General features: G+C 49.1%; 1 protein-coding gene across 2 annotated transcripts in view; it reads left to right on the forward strand.

The window, feature by feature from the left end:
- EPHA10 (EPH receptor A10) overlaps positions 1–23,348 on the forward strand; it is a 112,749-nt gene that overhangs the window by 45,760 nt on the left and 43,641 nt on the right. For both annotated transcript variants that reach the window (XM_048825918.2, XM_075121230.1), the window contains exons 4-5: positions 8,689–8,844; positions 10,064–10,405. In XM_048825918.2, the coding sequence (XP_048681875.1) occupies positions 8,689–8,844; positions 10,064–10,405 (498 nt within the window). The remainder of the gene's footprint in view (positions 1–8,688; positions 8,845–10,063; positions 10,406–23,348) is intronic.

Here is a 23,348-nt window from a genome sequence, read left to right on the forward strand (position 1 = left end):
GCAGAGAGGGGTCTTGAGAAGAGGAACGTGGCTTTCTGCATCGGTTCGGGGTTAGCATTCCATGTGCAGGGCTCAGAGGTGAAGATGGTCCAGTGCCACTGGTTGAGAAACTGACAAAGAGAGGCGGATGAAGGGCTGGGGGTGTGGCCCAGAGAAGATGTCTTGATAAGCGACCAGGGGAGGTAAATAAGAAGGCGCAAGAGCAGACGTGTAAAAGTGAGGACCGTAAGCTTGGATTTTGGGTGATATGAGGAAGGGGAGCCAGTGGAGAGATTGTGAAGGGGTGAGGTGGTTGGGGGAGAGAGGCACTAGATGGAACACTGGCCTGTTCTTGTGTTCACCATTCAGATGTTGGCATGTCAAGACTTCCCACCACATGAATGCTTAGGAAGCGTGTACGCGAGCAGTCCCTGCAGTCTGAGTCCGCTATAGTCACACTGGGGCCTCCCAATTATCTCCCTCCCATTCCTCTAAACAATGTAATTTTGCCACTTTAATAATCTGAAACTCAAGCTGGGTTCTCCCTAACTGCAGCAAATCAGAGCCCCAAGTCCCTGTCTGTCTGCCCCTCCCACCCATGCTTGTGATGTCACAGTAGTGTTAGATGCAGATCTAGCAGGGAGGTGAATTGGCAGCGGTCACAGTTCGTTTAAAAGCCATTCTCTGAATGATAGGTGAAGATGTTTGCAACTTCTGAGAGTGCCTCCTTCCAAATCTGTGGGGGTTTCTCCCTACCATTGGAGCCCTGCTAATGCAGTGGGGGGGGGGGGGGGAATACCTCAACACTCTTGCTCCGACAGCTTCCTGGGGGGTGTGGAAGGCTGGCAGCTGCACTGAAATTTGGAACTTCACAAATAATTTGACATCCTGTGAGCTAAAGTAGCTAAACTTCCTTTCAGTCAGATCCCTCCTGCCTTCACCATGCTGCTCTCCCTCCTGCGGAGGTCTCCTAAGAACTTCTGTGACATGAATCTTGTGGCTCCTGCCAGGTGAAATGCAAGCTGCCCCCTCCAGGCTGGGGTGTGTCCTGGGAGTTTGCGCAGCACGGTCAGTTATTTTTTGATGAGGGCAGAGCGTGTTTCGCTGTTATTGCTGATGGGAGAGATTGACATAACTGACTTCATTTCTCAGGTCTTCTCTTATTATTCTGGATTGACCTTGCCATGAAATCGGTGCTTTCCGTTTCCACAGAGAATGTCTCTACTGTCCGAGGGCTGGGTTGGCTGCATGATGCTGTTTTGTGAGGTTCCGAGGCCTGACAGTAGCCACAACCATTTAGCCTTTTACAAATGTTTTAAAGTGTCGCTAGAGCATCGGCTTTGCAAGGAGACGGAGCTCCCCTCACAAAGGCCACCTCAGTGTGATTACATCTGAAAACAGCTCCATGGAGGAAATGTTCAGAACATCCTCCTTTATCCTGCGGCTTGGAAAGATGAAGCTCATATTCAATATGGGGAGTTCCAGATTTTGACTAGACAACACACAAAGCAGCACGGCATCCTGGGCGGGGGGTAGTGGCCAGAGGCTTCGCTCCCAGTTTCAAGGAAAGAGCTACTAGCACAAGCCACAGGAGAAGCTCTTGGTTTTTATAAGCAGTGGCATCATGCAGGTGGGCTAAGAAACCCAACCCCGCGCCCTGGGCAGCAGACAGTTGTGATCTTCAAAGTGCTTGTCCTGAAATTCACGCAGAAGGGGAGCCCTCTCCCAGCCCTGCTGCCTGCTGGAGCAATTCCTGATTTTCATTTGCAGGTCCCTCACCTTTTCTCTACAATATCAACCTACCCCTTTTGAAGGAAGGTATGGAGGAGGAGACATGTACCACGGCTGTCGGGGCGGAGAGGAAGCATATAGAAGTTTGTTCTCGTTTTAGTATTAGCATTAGGCTTCATTCCTACATCCAGAACAGGAAGTGGCTTCCGCCTTGTATTTAATCTCCCCTCTGTGCTCATCCTCTTTATTTTATGCTAAGATGCAATATTTACTCAGGTCTCTGCCCCACTCCTCTTTGCAAAACGATAAGCATATTTCAGTTAGTCAGGTGAATGATAAGGCCACAGAGAATGGATTATTGATTTTCACTGGACTCTACTGATTTGCTGGGTCAGTTTTAGTGGGTTTTAACATGCTCATGCTTACATTTGTCTGATTAAATACCATTGCATAATTTACAAAGCACTTTGGCTGGCTCTTCATAATGCAGAAGCAGCAGCTGCAGACACCCAGTGTGAACCTGGGAGAGGAGGGGAGGTGTATGGCTCCACTCCAGCTAGCCAAGCCCCATCAACGAAGGGTTCTGACTTTACCAGTGTAATAAAGCTGCAAACATCTAAATGTGACCGCTGTAACAAGCAAGTGGCTGTGGAATCTGAGCAGAACAGGAGGATTTCTGACCAGGACCCCTCTATGCAAATAAAATTTACTTCCACAACAGACCTTTGTGTACAATTTAACTCAGTGAACCCAACAGCACAGTGGTTCTCAACCTGCGGCCCGATCAGCAGAAAGCTGCAGCCCATGTGACATCCTCAGGGCCATACGGGTAGTATTGGATGCAGCCCCCATAACACGTTGTGGTCCACTTATGTGGTCCCTGATGGTAAACAGGTTGAGAACCACTGCAGCAGCAGGATCACAGCCTCTGCTATTACTTACTCCTGGTGAGTTTCTACTTATTTAGACCTAGCCGTGTCTCCATGGTTCTTATAGCAAGACGGCAACAGAAAACTGGCTGTAGATTTCCCCCCTTAGTGAGAGTGGCTGCGACTGAATCTCTTTAAACTCTTGGCCGAGTTATAAGATGCCACTAGCACAATCCCAGCCCGGCCTCCCGTTCTTGTAGAGAACCGTCTTTCCCCTGGGAGCTGTGTTACTGCCAATACAATTCCATCCTGAGAGGAGCTGCTCTGCGCTGCCGTCTGTCCCGATCGGATTGTGAGCTGCGGACGGGAATGTGGGTGGCAGACACTGACAGTAGCTGAGAACTGCACTTGCATTGTTAGCCATTAGGCTGCAGGACACTTACAATTTCCATCTCAGATGCTATGTTGGCATCAAATTAAATCCCTATGCCAACTGGACTCCATCACTCAGCCAGGTCATGATGGGACACAGTGCAGAGCCTTGGCCTTCGAATGTGTCTGTGTCCACCTGGAGACCTGGGGGGAGGGTGGTTCTCGTGCTGCAGGTCACAGAGCCCCGGTTACCATAGGTACCACTGCAGAGCAGTCTTCACTTGCCCGGCCTAAGGGCTATGGGGTGTAGCTTTGTGTGCACTGTCAATGGCTTCATGTTGCTTGTGTCTAAGTCACTATCTCACACTACAGTACTTGCGTGGAAGAGCTGGAATCCCATCTGTGGGTCTAGATCAGTCTCTGTTCTAGGGGCCTGGTCTTGTTGTGCAGACACGGGAGTGGGACTCGAGACCTGGGTTCAATTCCTGGTTCTGCCATTCTTCCTGTGTGACCTTCAGCCAGTCATATGATCTGTACCTCCATTTCCCTATCTTTAAAACGTGGTTAATACTTTCCTACCTTGCAAGGAAACAGAGGATAAATTAATTTGTTTGAGGCTCTCAGTTACTATAGTGTGCTGTGAAACAGAGAGGATATGGCAGTTCTGTTGGGCAGGGGAAGACACAGATGTCCTACCATAATCTGAGCAGCTTTGCCTTGTGCATCTGAATGCTGCATCCCTACTAGCACCTGCTCTCCTTCCAGAAAAGGTCAGGCATGAAAGTTGATGTCACTTTCTTCCTTCGATAGAACCGTCTCCACTCCTCCCTCCACTGAAATGCAGCAGCTGTGTATGTAAGAGTGAACCTTCCCACGGGTGCATCTGCCAGGTTATCTATCTGCCAACCTACAGCACAAATCAATGATGCTTGTTTTGCTACTATTTTGAGCGCACACAGTGTTTTAACAAGATGGGAACAAGTGCACTTGCTGTAAAGAATGCATGGTAAGCGAGGTTGCTTGCATGAGCATCAGTGATGGGACTAGGAGGGAGGCAGGCAGTTTGGTGTGCTTGGCACCACAAGTTTGGTCATAGAATGCTACATTTTTGGGTCATTACCATTATTTAACATTTATATTGTGGAAGCACCTGGAGGCCCAGGAGTGGGGTGCAGATGACAATAAAAATTGGGGTGCCATTATGTAAATCAATGGTGTGTCCTCATGTGAAATACTTTGTGCATCATTAGTCCCCCCCCTTTCCGAAAGGATAGGGCAGAATTTGGGGCATGGGAGAAGATTGGAGAAGCATTCCAGAAATGGTTAGGAGGCCTGGAAAAATTCTTCTAGAAAGAGACATTGAAAAGTTTGGGGTGGTTTTCCTTAGAAAGGAGACAAGAGGGGATGTGAGAAAAGTCTATGGCATATCGAATGGTCTGGAGTAGATTGGAGACTGGGGGATTTTGTTCTCCCTAACACAACAAGGGGACATTCAAGGAAATTCTTCATCATCATGGCAAATCCCACAGGAACGTTGCCTCCTTGCAAATTGAGCACCATTCTCTTGCAGCAAGAAGTGAACAAACAGGAAGGGACAAATCTGGTAGAGGGGAAAACGCCGGGCTTGAGCTTTTTGCAAGGTTTGCTTAAAACAAAGACTGCCAAAAATATACACTATTGTGCTCTCTTAAATGGACCCAAGCTAAGAGAATAAGAGCAGGATCCAAAGGACACCAATATTTGTATTCTCTGAGTCCTAGTTTGGCTTCCTCACCATGATTAAGGGCCTGTGGTTAGTTATGACTTGGGCAAGGCATGGAGATCTGGGGAGGCAGTTGTAGGCAACTGCATGCTGCAGACCCTGGTTCCCTATTTCAGTGCATCATCCTGCAGCTTCCCCAGCATTCTGGTGAGTGCCAGGAAGGCTGACAAGGAGAGATCAGCTGCTTCAGTGACAAGATTTCTCCCGATCGCTCTATTTTTGCTTCCGAGAATTCTGACCTGACCAGGCTTAGGAGACTTGGCTTGCATCCCATACAGAAGTAGTGTTGACAACGGCCAGGCAGTTGTTAGTTTTTTGCATGGCTGTAACGTTGTGCAAGAATCCTATTTAATTTGGGTTTTCAGAGAGAAGAGCGGATTCACTGTCCTTTTACAAATAGGGAAACAATCCTCATTTTAAGGTTGAACGCTGCACAAGATGCTATCGGTACCCACTGCAGCAAAGCTCCTCTGCTGTACAGAGCTGAGAACGGGCAGCAGCTCATTGCAGCGCCTGCAATACTGACTGTATGCAATGCTTCCGTTTCTGCCAGCAGCTTAAGAGAAGATGTCTCTTACCGCGCGAAAAAGAAGAGTTACAGACCTCTGGGAACGTGGCACATTAGTCTTGGGAAAGCGCAGAGCTGGAAGTCTCTCCCGTGCTGAGCAGGACTTGCAGTCTAAGCTGTGACAGCATTTTGTTGTTGTTACTGGACACATTTGGGGAAGCTTGTTGGCAAAGTCTGCTCCATTCTTTCCCCTGATGCTCTTGGTTTGCTTGGCTGGTATTGGGTAAAGCACTCTTGGAGGAGGTCTCACGGACATGTGCTCTGATTCGACACTGAAAGTCTATGGCTACTGAGCATGCTTCTCCTCTTCCCTGGGTGCACATGTACCTAGAACTGAGACAGGACATTGCAGGGATCAGGACTTAAAAATGTGGGTTTGGGGCAATTCCTGAAAGGCTGTTTATGTAACATTTAAAAAAGAAAAATTTCTCTCAGTTGTGTGTTAGACCACAACTCTGCCAGCCAGCAATCCATACCTGTGCCAGACTCCAGGCAGCACAGAGAATGGTCAGCTGAACTTTGCTCTCAAGGAATAGGAAGGATTAATAAGATGTTTCATGCCCCACTTTGATTTGACTTCCAGGGCGATGTGAATTCTAAAAATACTTCGCAATAGATGAAAATCTGCCTTTCACTTTACGTGTTGCCTGAGCATTCCATTGCCCTATGAATAAATGTCATCCACAGCTGATGCTGTATCTCTGGTACTTTGTCCTAAGATTACAATTGTAGCTGCCAGTATTCTATCACAGTAAAAAATTAATGAACTCCATGGAGTGCCCTGGAATAATCTCTTGTAAAAGGAACAATCTCAGCAGTGAACTCCTTAACAACGATAAGATAGGGGTGTTTTGTGGGACTGTGCAGCTAGGAAGTTTAAAAGTGATTAAGTTTAAATATTCAGGAAGCTGATGCAGGCATAGCAGACAGCAGCACCTCACAAATGAGAGGAAGGAGAAGCCAAGCAAAGCGGGGTGCCGAAAGTTATGTTCTGCTCACATGTTCGGCTTGAACTCCAGCTGAGTCAATCTCATCGCAGCCCCTATTGGCTCAGCTGGAGGTAGCTCCCGCAACAGACACAGGAGCTGCCCAACATAGCAAAGGGGTCCCGATTGGCGCTCCTGCTCCATAAGCAGCGCAGGAAAGCGCATATATCCAAGTCTGTCTGTCTGATCCCTCCATGACTCTCACGCATTTGTTTTCAGGCTTCTCTCGTCCCAAATGCTTTCAGGGTCACCATTGAAACTACTTCCTTGTTTAGTTGAACCTCAAAGGTAATTTACAGAGAATACATGGGAACCAAAAGTTGTTTGTAAAGTTTATTAGGTGATAAGTTTATATTCTTATCATTCAGTATCGATGACTATATTATACCACCTCACCACCCACAATCCATCTCCTGTGTTGATAAAGCCATACTCCTCCTATTTGCCCAGGCATGCAGCTTTGTGACTTGATTCTCATTTACAATGAGTCTCTTTACACCACTCTGGCAATGTGAAGGGGCCTTAGTGTAAATGCTCTAGTTGTCATCATTGGCTCTTCCCTTTTTCAGGGTATGTCTACACTATGGAATTAGGTCGAATTTATAGAAGTCATTTTTTTAGAAATCGGTTTTATATATTCGAGTGTGTGTGTCCCCACAGAAAATGCTCTAAGTGCATTAACTCGGCGGAGCGCTTCCACCGGACCGAGGCAAGCGTCGACTTCCAGAGCGTTGCACTGTGGGTAGCTATCCCACAGTTCCCGCAGTCTCTGCTGCCCATTGGAATTCTGGGTTGAGATCCCAATGCCTGATGGGGCTAAAACATTGTCGCGGGTGGTTCTGGGTACATATCGTCAGGCCCCCGTTCCCTCCCTCCCTCCCTCCGTGAAAGCAAGGGCAGACAATCGTTTCGCGCCTTTTTTTCCTGAGTTACCTGTGCAGACGCCATACCATGGCAAGCATGGAGCCCGCTCAGGTAACCATCACCGTATGTCTCCTGGGTGCTGGCAGACGTGGTACTGCATTGCTACACAGTAGCAGCAACCCATTGCCTTCTGGCAGCAGACAGTGCAATATGACTGGTAGCCGTCCTCGTCGTGTCCGAGGTGCTCCTGGCCACGTCAGCCAGGAGCGCCTGGGCAGACGTGGGCGCAGGGACTAAATTTGGAGTGACTTGACCAGGTCATTCTCTTTAGTCCTGCAGTCAGTCCTATTGAACCGTCTTATGGTGAGCAGGCAGGCGATACGGATTGCTAGCAGTCGTACTGTACCATCTTCTGCCGGGCAAGCAAGAGATGAGGATGGATAGCAGTCGTACTGTACCATCTTCTGCCGAGCAGCCATGAGATGTGGATGGCATGCAGTCCTTCTGCACCGTCTGCTGCCAGCCAAAGATGTAAAAGATAGATGGAGTGGATCAAAACAAGAAATAGACCAGATTTGTTTTGTACTCATTTGCTTCCCCCCCTCCCCTGTCTAGGGGACTCATTCCTCTAGGTCACACTGCAGTCACTCACAGAGAAGGTGCAGCGAGGTAAATCTAGCCATGTATCAATCAGAGGCCAGACTAACCTCCTTGTTCCAATAAGAACAATAACTTAGGTGCACCATTTCTTATTGGAACCCTCCGTGAAGTCCTGCCTGAAATACTCCTTGATGTAAAGCCATCCCCTTTGCTGATTTTAGCTCCCTGAAGCCAACCCTGTAAGCCGTGTCCTCAGTTGCCCCTCCCTGCATCAGAGCAACGGCAAACAATCGTGCATCTGAGTTGAGAGTGCTGTCCAGAGCGGTCACAATGGAGCACTCTGGGATAGCTCCCGGAGGCCAATACCGTTGAATCGTGTCCACAGTACCCCAAATTCGACCCGGCAAGGCCGATTTAAGCGCTAATCCACTTGTCAGGGGTGGAGTACGGAAATCGATTTTAAGAGCCCTTTAAGTCGAAATAAAAGGCTTCATCGTGTGGACGGGTACAGGTTTACATCGATTTAACGCTGCTAAATTTGACCTAAAGTCCTAGTGTAGACCAGGGCTGAGTACCTCCCTCCCATTCAGACTGTCACTAAATCCTACTGCTGTGTCTGTGTCATCCCTGGAACTTTCCCTGTCCCTCCTGACTCGTAAAACCCTGGGCCATGCATTATTCATTGTCTGCCTCATCCTGCAGCCCCCTCCTCCTTGTCTTTGCTGAGAGCCCCCTTCCTGCCCCCCCATTGCTCTCCTCATGCCTCTCCAACCTGCTGTCGCTAAAATCTGGCAATTGCCCAACTCTTTCCTTGACTCTGCAGATAGATTTCTGAACACTGAGACCCAAAGCAAAGGGGGCCTCAGGAACTGGGAAAGGCTGGTCACTAACAACCGCTCTGTTTGCTTGCGCTGCCAGAACTCGGCTTGCCATAACAGTCTGTCTGTCTCTTCACAGCTTGCCCTACTGGATTTTATAAGCTATCCCCCCGACTCCCTCTCTGCTCTCCTTGCCCCGAGCACAGCTTCACACATCGAGAAGCCTCCACGTTCTGCACGTGTCAGAAGAACTACTCCCGGTCCCCATCAGACCCGCCATCTGCCTCCTGCACCCGTACGTCTCTCTCAAGCAACATCCGTGGTTCGGTAACTGGAAGGGAGAGAGAGGAGCCAGCCAGATCTGCCGCATGTGCATGGGGCTGGCCAGGCCCATGGCAGGCCAAGGAGCTGCCCCCCCCCACCCCAGCACCTAGGCCACCAGCACCCAGGCAGAGCCGCTTGCCCTCGGTAGCCGTGTCCCAGGGCATTATTCTGGGTATTTCAGTAGCACCCACAAGGAGCTAGGTGCTTTCCAAACAGATAGGAAAAGCCAGGCCCTACCACAGGGAGCTCATAGTCGGAGGTTACAAGGCCTGAAATCTGAGGCTATAAACACGCCAGTAAGGACTGCAGGCATTACCCCAATAAAACTGGGGCAAGCTTGTATAGACACAGTCTAGCCTGGCACACGTTTTTAATTAAATGGCATCAAGTTAATTAAATTTGATTAATAGATACTACGGTGATGGGCACTTTAGAATTGCTTATATAATAAGAAGCAGACTTCGTGGTTTGACTGACAGCTAGCACGAGTGAGATGTGTCTTATTCTTGGCCTCTCTGCAGAGCCAGATGGCTTGGCTCTAAGCTATTTCACGGTGGGAACCCAGCAAAGCTTGGAGCAGTGTGAGTAGCTGGCATGTGTAAAGTGTCAGCAGGTATCAGACACTAAGGGTATGTGGGCACTGCAAGAATGGGTGTGTCCTTAATCGGGGTTAAAATAGCAAAGTTACGGTGTCTTGGCTTTTAACTCCAGTTAGCAGCTTGAGTTCAACCCCATGCTTCCCTACAGGCTTTCATTTAAGCTGCTAATGCAAGTTAAAAGACAAGCTGCTGTGTCTTCACTGCTATGTTAGCCTGAGTCCGCTAATGCAGATTAGCTAACCTGAGTTAAGAGCACACCTTCCTCTGCAGTGTAGACATACACTCAGACTGCAGGGAGACTGATCATCAATCCCGTGCTGCCTTGCTCATCGCTTTCTTTACAACGTTGCTTCAGTGTGGACACCTCCAGCACATATTGCACGTGGGCGAGGCTGCGGGACCCCTGGTGTGACTGGATGGCGTTACCATTGCCAGGCTCTCTTGGATCCAGCTTTGCCTCTGCCATTCTGTAATTCCCCCTGCGTTCCAGTGCAGGGCCAGCGTGGTGTTATCTGTGATGGCCCTGCACTGGTGCTGCTGGTGGCTGCACCCAGTGCCCAGGCAGTGAAACGCTCACTCTTCTGCTTGCAGGTCCCCCGTCTGCTCCAAGGAACCTCATCTACAGCCTGAAGCAGTCCACGCTGGTTCTGGAATGGAGCGCACCAGCAGACTTGGGCGGCCGGACCGACGTCACCTATAACCTTCTGTGTGACCGCTGCTCGGTGGCTCTCCGGCGGCAATGCGAGCAGTGTGGCAGCAGCGTTGGCTTTGTGCCCCAGCAGACGGGATTGGTGGACAGGACCGTGACCCTGGTGAACTTGCTACCACATGTTAACTACACTATCCGTGTGGCAGCTGTCAATGGCGTCTCTGATTTCAGTGACTTGTCAAAGCCGCAGTACGTGGAAGTGAACATCTCCACCAGTTTCACAGGTACGGGCCACCCCTGTCTGCACTTGCTGCTTTATTCCCCCTCTGCTCCTTCCTGTGAGCTTCTGAAACGTGCCCTTTGTGATGCAAGAATCCTGAAGGGGTAAAAAGGGAGTGCTGTAGAGAGCGCCCCCCGCCCAAGTCCAGCGAATGAACCTCCCCCAGCCCACTTGCACTACGAATAAGGTTCCAATCTTAGCCCTTGGTTGCAAAGCCCACAGCCACTGGCTTTAACTCCCCTCAGTTTCTATGAGCTGCACCCAACAGCTGGTGGGACGGCTGGACACGCAGAGCTGGAAATAAACTATAAAGCTGGGCAGGGCTCTGTAGGTAGCTGTTCTTTAATACAAGTAACTAGTGAAACCAGCAATGCCTTGCCCCTTTAAGGGCTCAGCAAAACAGAGCCCACCTAAAGGGGTTACAGGAAGGGGACGGCTCAGCCTGCTAGACAGCGCTAGGACACCACGCTGTCTCCCGTCCGCTTCAGTGACTCCCCAGCTTTCTGCTGACTCTAATGGGAGCTGCCTGGCTACATGCAGTGCCACTCTGGCCAGCGAGGCATGCAGCTGACTGTGGAGTATTGTCCAGCATGGCAGTGGCATAGAATGAAGTTAGTTGGCTTGGAGTTCCTACCATTTTTGTTAATGTAGTGCTCTCCTGGAAAGCCCAAGGTTTTCTGAGCAACTCTGCAGCTCTGAGCCCCGGGACCCCCGGGGAGGAACAGTCAGGTTAGCACGCTGCAGCGCCCATCTTTACAGAAGGGGCGTGGGTCACTTTCACTGCTGGGCCAATATGCTCCTCTTGAAGCAAGTGACATATACAGGAACCACTGGGCCTGATATGCAGGTGTGTGATCGAGAGCAGCTGTTTCTGGAATCCCAGACATGCTCTGAGGTCATAGTGCTGGGACGTGACGTTCCTTGGCAGCGCTCCTGGGAATGCCTGGTTGGATGTTGTCTCCCCAGTAACATGAGACCATTTGCCCCTGGAAATGGCCTGTCCAGCACCGCAGCCCGTGCTCCGTGCTAGCTGAGGGAGCAGCAGTTTCCATTGTCTCTGAAAGAACTGCTGACCCGTAAGCACTCACTGAGAGCGCTGGGCTGGGGGATACAGTGCACAGGGCTGAGTAGTCACTTCACAGGTCCCTGTATTCCCAAATGTGCTGGTCATGTTCCTGTCCTAGTCCATTTCCTGGCACCTTTACCAGGAAGCCAGAGATCCTCTCATTTGTCTACCTGCTCTCATGATCTGCTAGGAGTTTTTCAAAGATGGCTGAGCGAGCCGGAGGGGTTGACACGCCTGAGCTGGTTTTAACATAGCTTTGGCTGCTGGGAGGATGTGATTGCCATGGTGATTGCTCACGTACAGCTCGGCCAGTGGATTTCCCCAGCGTGAGGACTTGACAATGCCGGCCCCCACCTCCACCCGGGGCCTCTCACCTTCACCCCGTCCGCTGGATACTCAGTCACACAGATACTACAGCAGTGATGAGGACCGTACCAGCGCCTAGGCAGATAGATGGGAAGAGATGAAGGCAGCTCTGTGACGCTCGAGCTGGGTTTTCATTGCTAGAATACAGAGAACAGAAGCTTGCTGGGTTTAGAAAAGCCCATTGCTCAGCAGTAAGATGGCCAGTCGTTCCTCTGCTACAGACAGGGCTGGATTAATGCAGGGGCTTTAGGGGCTGCAGCCCAGGGCCGCAGGCTAAGGGGGGCCCTGGCGCAGCAGGGCTCAGGCAGGCTGCCTGCATGCCGTGGCCTCACGCTGCTCCTGGAAACAGCCGGCTGCTGGCACATCTCTGTGGCCCCTGGTTGGGGCAGGAAGGCAGCTCCACGTGCTGCCCCTGCTCCCAGGGAACCGGCCAGTGGGAGCTGTGGGGGAGGCACTTGTGGGCTCAGGCAGCTCACGGAGACACGCTGTCCCCCTCCCACCAGGGGCATGCCACCCGGCCGTTTCCGGGAGCGGTGTAGAGCTGTGGTAGCAGCCAGCCTGCCTGAGCCATGCTGTGCTGCCGGTCGGGAGCCACCTGTGATAAGACCCCGCACCCTCTCCTGCACCCCAAGCCCCTGCCCCAGATCCAAACTCCCTCCAGACCCCGCACCCCCTCCTGCACCCCAACCCCCTGCACCAGGTCAGAATCCCTCCTGCACCAAACTCCCTTCCAAAAAGAAACTAATATAACAGCTGTTCTAAGGTAAGACGTAGGCTATTTTGCATTAACTTAACTATATTCTACATGTTTTAAGACTGAAATGTAACCACAGAACGGCTTTATGTTAATTAAAAAGCAAGTTTAGTATAGCGTTAATAGCCTCAATGCCATAATTGTGATCATTTTGTTTTAAATTCGGAAAAAGACTTGTAGACAGGGGCCCCACATAATCTAATAGCCCTGGGCCCACAGGAGAGTTAATCCAGCTCTGTCTGCAGAGCCCTTAGCTCTCCTTGTACTGTGCTATTTCAAAGCTACACAAGGCTATTCTGACGGTGAGGTTCTGAGCTCCATGGAGCTGAGAGTCCATTGCATGATTAAGTTACAGTCTGAATTTATGGATCACAAAAGTGTCTTCAGTTCTTGCAACCCAGCCACGTTAAACTCCTTAACAGAGAGTGATTCAGCAGCTGGCTGTCCCATAGGACTAGGAGAGCGTTAGAATTATTGGTTACATTGTTTTCTCCAGGCCACGTTTCAGGGCACAATTTCCCATTGTAAATGTCTTCCTTCTCCCTAGGGGCTCACACCTTTAATTTCCTGACCTGAGCAGAACTGAGGAGCCTTTCTGTCTGCATGCCAGAGCCTTTCCCTGCTGGAGAGGGGCTTGTTCTCATTGCTCCAATCCCGTTATATTTCTGCAGGTCCCTCTCCATGATTTAAACCTCCTCAAGGCAAGCCAGCGATGGCTTGTTGTGTCCTTGTCTCTCCCTCTGTTGTTGTTAATTTGCATGAAAATCCATTCCCTAGCCACAGTTAATGGAGATGAGCCATCTCCATGTCCCTCTCCATAGGAATTGGCCAACAATTTAATCTTGAGAGATTAAACTTTGATCTTGTTATGAATAATTTCCCCACTGTTTGATCAAATGTTTTTGCTCACGTAGCTGCTTTTCCTTTCCTCACTCAGTCATTTCTGTGACTGTGCAAGGCCAACATGGACCCATCCTTCCGTACAGGAGACCTCTTCTGACCAGTGGAGGGTCCTAGCTTGGTAAAAAGCTTTTAGTGCCTGAGCTCATGTTAACCCCGTAGGTCCATGTCAGGCAGTCAGATGGCTTGATTCAAAAGTAGAAAAAGTCAGATTAGCCCCCAGGGAAATGCTGTGGCTGCAGGAGAGCTTGTTAGGGGAGCTCTCGGAGAGGCGAGGGTGGGAGGAAGGTGTGTTTGAGCCACTCACAGGTCACTGTCTGACAGATTCTTGCTGCCATTGGAAAAAGACTCTTTCCTGGTTTGGCAGCAAGCAGGCAGAATGTGTTTCCGTGTTGCTTTGACTTATCCACAGGTGGGAAGCCAACACTGGTCACAGCTGACAAGTGGGGAAGGACAAGAGGGCTGATTTGCAAGTTTCCAGAACCAGAGTGTATTAGACACAGGGACTGGGTGAATCTGTTGGCTGAGAGGGATGAGAAACAGAGAGAAGTTTCTCTAAAGCAGGGGCTCTCAACCTTTCCAGACGACTGTACCCCTTTCAGTGTCTGATTTGTCTTGTGTACCCCCAAGTTTCACCTCACTTAAAAGCATCTTGCTTACAAAATCAGACATAAAAATACAAAAGTGTCCCAAGCACACTAGTACTGAACAATGGCTGACTTTCTCATTTTTACCATATAATTATACAATAAATCAACTGGAGTATAAATCTTGTACTTTTCAGCGTACAGTATATAGAGCAGTATAAACGTCATTGTCTGTATGAAACTTTAGTTTGTACTGACTTCGCTAGTGCTTATTATGTGGCCTGTTGTAAAGCGAGGCAAATATCTGGATGAGTTGATGTACCCCCTAGAAGACCTCTTTGTACCCCCAGGGGTATGTGTCCCCCTGGTTGAGAACCACTGCGCTAGAGGAGCTCCCACAAAGGTCTCCCAGCAGAGGGCGGTCGGGAGACAGGTGCTCTCAGAATCTGTATCCTGAGCTATTATGTCCTACAGGATGAGACTAAGACAAAGCTAGGACAGCAACTATTGCTGCAAGATCCATCCTCCTCTAGTGAGAGAGAAGCAAGTGGCAACACAAGTCAGATTATCATACGCCCCAGGTGTGTGTATGTAACATGTCCCTTCTCCTTGGTTAATGGGAATCCTGGGTGGTTCTCGCAAACTGCTTAACAAATACATGACTCCTAAAGAAACTGAAATCCAGACAAAGAATATGGCAGAAGTAATCTCGTAAACTATCCCAGATCCGTGTCTCTTGTCAAGCCGCTGAGATTCCAGATGCAGCTGGCAATACAGAAATTAGCTAACCAGCTGAGACTCCTGCACCATTTGTGCTGAAACAGACTTTTATCTAGGTGGTGGGAATCCATGGAATTGCTAGATTGGAATGGTTGATTTTGTTCTTTTTGTGTTTGGTCTTTTGGGGGTTGTGCTGAATTGCAGGAGACCCAATTCCTCTGTTTTGATATGTTGTGTAAAAAATGACTGTGATAATTAACTTGTGCCCACCAACCAAGAAGGAAAAGAGGGCACCTTCCCACACCAAGGTGGCTTACAAGTCTGACTTGCCTGCAACATTCCTGCAAGATAAAAGACCAACCTTCCCTGGTGAAATCCCTGCACCTGTGTGTGCGCTCTGCTCTGGGGTGGTCAGACGGGAAGAGCAGCAAAACTCATTTTGAATGTGCAATCCAAACCCTGGGCATTGCAGTCACAGTGCTCTGGGCCTCCGCTTTGTTTAACAAGCTGTCACTTGCAATTTTCTGTGAGCCTTGATGTTCCCGCAGGAGAGCAGCTCTGTGCCCCCAGTTAAAGTGGGCTATTAACGCACTGCAGAGCATGAGCCCATTCTGCGAACTCTGTCCTGGTGATATGGGTAGGGCTGAAGTTCACACCTGGGGTTCTCTGCAAACCTGCATCTTCCAAGCAGCTCCCTTTGTGGGGAGGGATGTGCCTCCCTGTGCTGCCAGTGGAACATCCCTTACGTAAGGGAAAGACAGTGACCAGAGGAGAGCTCCGGGGCTGTTTATATTCGCTCCTGCCTGCCTGTAAAAGAAACAGTTCTCCCCAAGGGCTTTAAACTACTGGTCGGATCCTGACTGTGCACTGGTCTTGGTCGAGGTGCAATAGAAAAGAGCAGTAACCAGGGTTTTGGGACTATAGTTCGTCGCTCTGAGCTGTTCTTAAGAGACTGGGTCCGAGAATCTCTGAACTCCCGCTATTTCAGAGCAGCAGAGACTTCGGAGACGTGTGTTGGACTGAGCCAGGCACAGGGAGGCTGTAAAGGGGTGGGGGAGGGAATGAGCTAGTGTCCTTTAAGTCCAGCTTTCCCTCTGGCCTCCCACCTGCCTCCTTTCTGGGTGTTCTGCCTTAGAGCCTGGGTACCTGTGCGGCACGCTCTGGCTCTGAGTCTGGAGACAGTGAGAGGCAGGAGGCCTTTCAAGGCAGCATGCTTAGCACATGTGAGGAATCCACCGTATGGCTGGGGACCCTCGGGTACAAAACCAGCAGCAGTGGCGGCCGCACTGGGGTCACAGAGTTGTCGGTGGCGGCAGCGCTGAGAAGCTCTTTCACGTCTCAGTTGCTGCAGAGTTATGAGACCCTTCTAGGTTCCTGGAGCACATGTGAGAAGGTTGAGCCTGAGCATCCCCGTCTCTTGTTCCCTTGTCGGGTGCCTCAGCAAGCCCAGAGCTGTTGGACCATTCTAGGCCTCAGCTAGTCTGCTTCACAGGTGAAGAGCATCCTGACTGGGCCTGGAAAGAAGCAAAGGGCCTCAGGCTTCCTACATTGCTGAAGTGAGCTGTAGCTCACGAAAGCTTATGCTCAAATAAATTTGTTAGTCTCTAAGGTGCCACAAGTCCTCCTCTACATTGCTTCAGTTACTATCCGAGCACAGATGCACGTGTAGGAGGCTCACTGAGCTAAGGAAGGGGTGTTCTCTTTTTGGCATGAGCCCTGTAAGTTAGGGTTGTCAAGGACTCAGCTGTGTCCTGAACTGCCAAAGCTGCTCTGATTTCCCATGATAGCGCAGTGTGGACCTGCTCTGTGGGAGCAGAGAAGTGTGGAAAGAGAGAAGCCAGGACCAACTGGAAGATGCAGAAGCAGAGGAGACCTTGTTCATGGCTGGGACGTGGCAGCTTCAGGGGAGGAGATCTGCAGCAGCAAAGCTCCAGCTGCGGCTATACAGATTCAGAGGAAAACTTAAAAAAAGAAACCAGGTCTTATTTCGCTGCCAGGTCCCTGTTCCTGTAAATATAGCTTTGACTAAAGCTTGCTCTAACCACTTCCCGCCCCTTCAGTGTTCACAAGAGGTTTCATTAACACGTCTCCATTGTGTCTGCAGATGCAATTTAGTCCACAGGAGGCAAAATTAATACTGTGTTTTTTCTAATCTGGCCCAGCATGGGGCTAAGTAAAAGTGTTTAAAGAGAGAATGGAGCTGCTTACCTGCGGGGAGGAGTGCATTAACCATGCAAATGTACACTGTAGGACAAGGTCCTTTACATTCCCGGCAGGGATTGGGTTCTGTCTTTTTTAAATTTGTTGCAAATTAATAGTGCGGCCATTGCTGAAATACACTCTAATTTCTGTGTCTGTGGGGATGTGATTTGTGCCCAATTAGGGCCTGGCAGGGAAGCTTTATGTGGCCACACGTGGCTGGCATGCTCCTGACCACCCTGCCTGGACAGGGTGGTAACCGGGTAACCAGACTTCTCCTGGCCTATTGCACAAGTGTGAGGACATACTAGGTCAGTCTCCTGCAGAAACACCCCTGGGGCTCTTTCCTATCTGCTCAGAGGAGAGAGGACCTTGGTTTTTAGTGTCTATTTTGAAAGAGCCTCCCAATGAAATGCATGGAGCTTCATTTACAGCTTAGATGGCAAGTTCCTCGTGGCACGAACTGTCCTGTGCAGTGCTCAGTTGGCCGAGGGAACAGTTCATTACCCCAGACAGGCTGTTCTGTGGAATGTGTGAATTATTTTGCTCGGTTCCCTGACCTTCTCCCCACTTATCTCTAGCCTCCAGCAGGCAAGTGCTGGCATCTCCAAGTGCTCGCGTCAGTCCTAGTGCATGCTTCCTCGGCGTTTCCTCGCTGATTTCAGACTCCCTTCCAACCGGCACGGGGCTGGCCATATGCTCCCCTTTGTCACGCTTCATCTGGATGTGCCAACAGCGGCAGGAGATGCAGCTGGACTGTATTAATGAGGGAAACTCCCTCCTGGATTTGAGTAAACCTGAGGTTTTGAACTATAAATTTTACAGTGCTCTATCTTCACCAGCCAATAACTATTCAAAGTGACACTTGTTAACAAGGAAATTCAAATGTCCTCGTTCTTACCAGTACAGGGAGAACCATTAGGTACCAAGCAGGAGCTGGGCACAGCCCCTGTTACAGCAGCAGCTCAGCAAATAAAGGGGAGCCGCGGTTACCTGCAGAATTCCCAACAGGCCTTGGCTTCTAGCCAGCTGACTCAGCTGAGCTGCCCTGCCCAAAGCTGCAGTTCAGTCCTGGCTCCCAGGTGCTCCTCACATACCTGCACTGGTCATTGCTGCTGGGTACGTGCGTTTAATGGGCAGCTTTTCTAAATACATTAAAACAAATTCCAGGGCTTTGTTCGTACTAGTCCAACGCAAGCCATGCCTTTGAGTGCTAGCATCACGCTCTGGATCTTCTGGAGGGAATGCTGTCTCCTATGGTGGGAAAAGAAGTCAGGACTCCTGGGTTCTATTTCTGGCTCTGCCACAGGTTTCCTGTGTGAATTCCCCTGTCTGTGCCTCACCATCCCCATCTGTACAACTGGTCAGCATGATTACCCCGTCTCCCAAGGTGCTTGCGTCTGTCAAGCGCTTGTTTGCTGAGCACTCAGTTCTCACTGAAGTCAGTCCCCCTGCTCCCAGGCTCTATGTGTTTGATTTTCAAATACCCTATGGAGTGAGAAGTGGGGTTATTCCTGGTAAATCCACTTCTTCTGCCCTGCTATCTGGTCTGTGTGCATAACTGGGCAAACTACCAGGGCAGGAGAGTCAGAGCAGAGCCTTTCAGGGACACTAAGCTCTAGATTTATGGCTCTTTTCAGAGTTCATTTAATGTCACAGCCTGGAGTTCTCTGCAGCCAATTCACACAAATTAACAGGTGGGAATTAGTGTTTGTGGCTTAAACTTCTGCTGTGTGTCCCTGTTGTCATTCAGGCTTTGTCTTGCCTCTCTTATGGCTGCTGAACACAATCGGACCTCAGGTATAGAGTGTGCAATGGCTGAATGCTGATTTTTGTAAAGCCGTTCACAAGATAGGAGTGAATAGTTCCCAGCATCACACATCCCCAAGCCATCTTTTCTTTGGCATGTCTCTGTGGCTGTTGGGCTCTGTCCAAGTTCAGAGAGATCAGCTGCCTTTCCACAATGTTAGCTCCAGCATTCGTTCTCTTCCCTTCCTGCCTTCACTTTGGAACCCTCACGCTAATTTCTTTGGATGGTTTTGGAGTGTGACTTTGGTTGCAGGCTGGATGTGGTTTGCTTCGTAGCTTTGACTCCTGGGGGTCCTGAGCTCTGTCCCTTTGGGCTAGGGCTCTGTCCCATACCTCTCCCCTCCCTCCCCCCAGTGTGATAACTTGGAGTGTGTAGCTTGACTTGTGCTTATTACATGTGTTCTCCCTGCATGCCAAATGGCAACAGAGACAGACAGAAATGTCTGTGGAGAATAATATTATCCTCTAAAGCTTTCCTGAAGGGCCCCTCTCAATTCCTTATCCATTAAATCACACGTTAAAAGTTCTTTTGCACAGATACCGTAAACACCATTAATTTCCCGTCTGTGCTTTCCTGGGAAGCTCCCCTGAGAGTCCAACAATAACTGTTCGTGTGCTTTCCCGGTCTGAAAATTCTTCCTTTTGTTTCTGGGATTTTTGATACTGACCCAAACGGGGCAGGATTTTCAGGGACTACTTGCTGAACTTCTCTAATAACACGTTTCAGAGGAGCAGCCGTGTTAGTCTGTATTCGCAAAAAGAAAAGGAGGACTTGTGGCACCTTAGAGACTAACCAATTTATTTGAGCATAAGCTTTCGTGAGCTACAGCATCTGATGAAGTGAGCTGTAGCTCACGAAAGCTTATGCTCTAATAACACGATGGCTCATGCTCTGTTACACCCAAATCCTCGCCAACTCTGTGTATAAACTGGGATGCCTGATCTCATATCTACTGCCAGCATGCTGTGCGAGGAAGCTGGCCCGAGGTGGAGAGGAGTTTAGGCACTGAGGTCTATTATCCATCTCTGGCCATTAAACCCCAGGAATAGCTGCACGTAAGTAGTTAGGTTTAAAATGAAGGGTGCGTCTACGCTGCAATTAACCACCCACGGCTGGTACATGTTAGCTGACTTGGGCTGCAGGGTGGTAAAATTGTGGTTTACACGTGCAGGACCCTGTGATGGGGGAGGGTCCCAGAGGCCAGACTCCAGCCTGAGCCCGAGCCTGAACATCTACACTGCCATTTTACAGCTGTGCACCCTGAGCTGATGTCCGCTGACGTGGGCCAGCCCAGCCACAGGTGTTTAATTGCAGTGTAGACATAGACCACCTGAAACGGCATTACCCAGAAAAACGGAATCCTCCTGGCTCTGAATTTTTTCAGTTTCAAGAGAATTAATGTCTTGCACATTAGCCACTTAGGCTATGTCAGCCTTTCCCAACATCTCATTGAATTTATAATGATAAATACCTTGGGGGGAAGGAGAGTGGGGAGGAGGGAATCTCTTTTACTGCCCTATTAAAGCAATGTGTCCTGTCTCTGCCCCGCAGAATTCTTGGAATTATAAATTGGGCAGCCCCAGACAGAGCTGCTTTCTCCTATAGATGTTATGTTAGTGAAGTGTTCTTTAAGTCTGCTGACATGATGCCCTCTTGGTGGGTGGGTGGGAGCGTTTAAAGCAGCAGTGGTTTAGACCTCATGTTACTAACTGATTTCAACTTTGTTTCCTTGGGGTTGCCCTGGGCAGTCTCTGGCTGCATCTGCCTCAAGTCACGTTACAAACCTTTGCAAGCATGTTCATCTTGGAGTTGTTTGGCTTAGACCTTTGTTCCATGCAGAATAAAAAACCTGATATTTCCCTGCTCTGGGGGACTTGCATGATGCCCACAGTTTACAGGGAAAGATGCTAAATTAATGCCACATTAAAGGACATAGGATGCCTATGGGAAGAAATTGAGCTGGAAAATGAAAGCTTCTCTCTCAGAATAAAGATGACTTGGTGAACTTGGAAGAGAGATCCCAAAGCTCGCTCTTCTGCCATGTGGTACCTTCCCCAGGATGCAGACTAGTTTGCCTCTCTGATTATGATGGAGAGAGGGGGATTTGTCTGGCATCCCCACAGATCTCCTCTGTTTCCCTATTCTCTCCTTTCTGAGCCTCCGCTTCCACTCCCAGTAGCACCACAATAGTTGCCCATATGCATGGAGAGTGGATCCCACCCTCCCTCAGGTCTCCTGGGTGGACAGGAGGCAGGAGCCCTCCCCAGGTATTTAGGACATCACTAGACATCTCCTGCTAGAATCCATATTTCAGATGCAGTTGTTTTCTCAGCAGATGGCTGCAGTGAGTACACCTATTTTTATGCCTTTTCTGCTGGCTGGTTTGTTAATTAAGAGGAACAAAGCCACGCACAGTGAGATGGAGTTTATAAAATCAGGCAGAATGGTGAATAATTTAATGTTTGCTTTTCAGAATAGAGGCAATGTTAGGGAGTTTAAAATATTAATAAGAAACATTTTATTCACAACATGAATTACTCTATAGCTGTATGATTTTTTAATTCCTTTTTAATGCATCTGGGGCTTTACTTTGTAGCTGGTATCTAGCATATGGCACGAACGAAGAAGTCTTGCATACAGGTCTGCAGCAGATCATGGAGTTACGAGAAAAAAACCTAAGTATGATTAGCAATGAATAGGGTTTGTGAGCCACAGCAATGATTGGAGGCGATACAGAGGTGGAATTGTGTGGGTGGCTCTGATCGTTAACGAAAACAATGTGACTTTCCCCAGCTTGTTGGAAAGCAGAAGGCCCAGGAGCAGAACTGGATGTGGAGGGTCTTTATTTAAATTACGCAAAGCTAAAAAGGCCCAGGCCCTAGGCCCCCTGCACAAGTTAGGAGAGCAACAATGACGATCAAAGAGCAGGCTGCTCTCCAGAAGCCAACAAAACTTGACCTCTTACAAAGCACAAAGATATTTGTCCTCTGACTATAGGTTAACGGCCGTTTGACAGTGATGGTCCCTTACAATCTGTGCTAACTTCTTATGCTAAAGTATCTGTTTGACCTTGTATTTAGCTGTGAGTACCTTTCCCAGACCTGAAGGAGAGCTCTGTGTAGGTGTAAAGCTTGTCTCTCTCATCAACAGAAGTTGGGCCAATAAAAGTGATTACCTCACCCTCCTTGTCGCTCTAAAAATACTACAGGCATGCAGTAGCCACTAAACATGGTGGAGACGGGCATTTTTCCAGCTGTTCCAGTTACTACAGCTGAAACTGTGTGTGTGTGTCTTTGTCTTTGCAAGGCTGGCAAAAAACTATCATGGTTTCACCTAGAATATTTCTGTTTTTTCTCTCTTGTTGAAAGATTCTTTGCAGGTAAAAATAGTTTCTCCCTCCCACCCTCATCCCTTAGCAAATATTGCACTTGAATTTTTGCCATCACAGAAAATGGCTCTGAGGGAAATGGTAGCCAGGTGTAATTTGCAAGATGCGGTAAAAGGAAGTGCAGAACCAGCAGTAATCCTGTCATATTAACTATTGTTCTCTGAACTACCACACGGGGGCAGCAGGCTTCGTGCCATTCCTATTGTTCCTGTAACCATAGCTTTTAGTGTCTTTGGTGGGATGGGACCCTTTAATTGCTGACACCTGAAGTTTTCAAATACAGCTCCACACCAGAGACTCTGGTGCAAAGGCCACGCCAGCAAGACTCACGTTGCAGGAATTAGACGGAATCTAAGAGTTGTCCTCTGCCTGTTGTTGTAACTGCCGGACAGACCATACAGGATGTAGAGTTAGCAGCAATGGCAAATGCAGGCACACTGGCAAATGCAGCTTCAGACCACACCTGGACATCCACCTGCAGAGCTGTCACAGGTCTGCTTCTCCGGCTTCATGCTGTCATTGGGTCTTTCGCAAAAAGAAAAGGAGGACTTGTGGCACCTTAGAGACTAACACATTTATGTGAGCTACAGCTCACTTCATCGGATGGCATCATCATTTGGCATCCGATGAAGTGAGCTGTAGCTCACGAAAGCTCATGCTCAAATAAATGGGTTAGTCTCTAAGGTGCCACAAGTCCTCCTTTTCTTTTTGCCAATACAGACTAACACGGTTGCTACTCTGAAATTGGGTCATTAATTTCAAACACAGCAGAATCCTCCCGCTCCCTCCCCAGCACTACACAGGGGCTATCATCTCGGAAAAAGAGTTGCCAGAACTTGAGGGCTCAGGATGAGCCAGATGTTTGGCTTCAGTAATAGGTCATCCTCTGTTTCAGGTCTCCATTGAGCTGTGGGAATGATGAAGCTGACCCTGGTGTCTATGAAAATCCCAAATGGTCCCTTTTCATTCTGGGCCTTGACAAGGATTCCAACCTCTGCATTCATTCATGCTGCTCCCACCCAGGGAACTAGGCCTCTTCTGCATGGTCTGTCACTATGTTCTGAAACATTAATAACCTTTGTTATCCTCTTTCCCCATTGCTGGAGTGAATTTGCTCCACCCTCTTTACATATGGAGAATTCAATATCCTCCTAAAG

The sequence above is a fragment of the Caretta caretta genome, chromosome 19, assembly GCF_965140235.1.
Source record: "Caretta caretta isolate rCarCar2 chromosome 19, rCarCar1.hap1, whole genome shotgun sequence".
NCBI classification, from domain to species: domain Eukaryota; kingdom Metazoa; phylum Chordata; order Testudines; family Cheloniidae; genus Caretta; species Caretta caretta.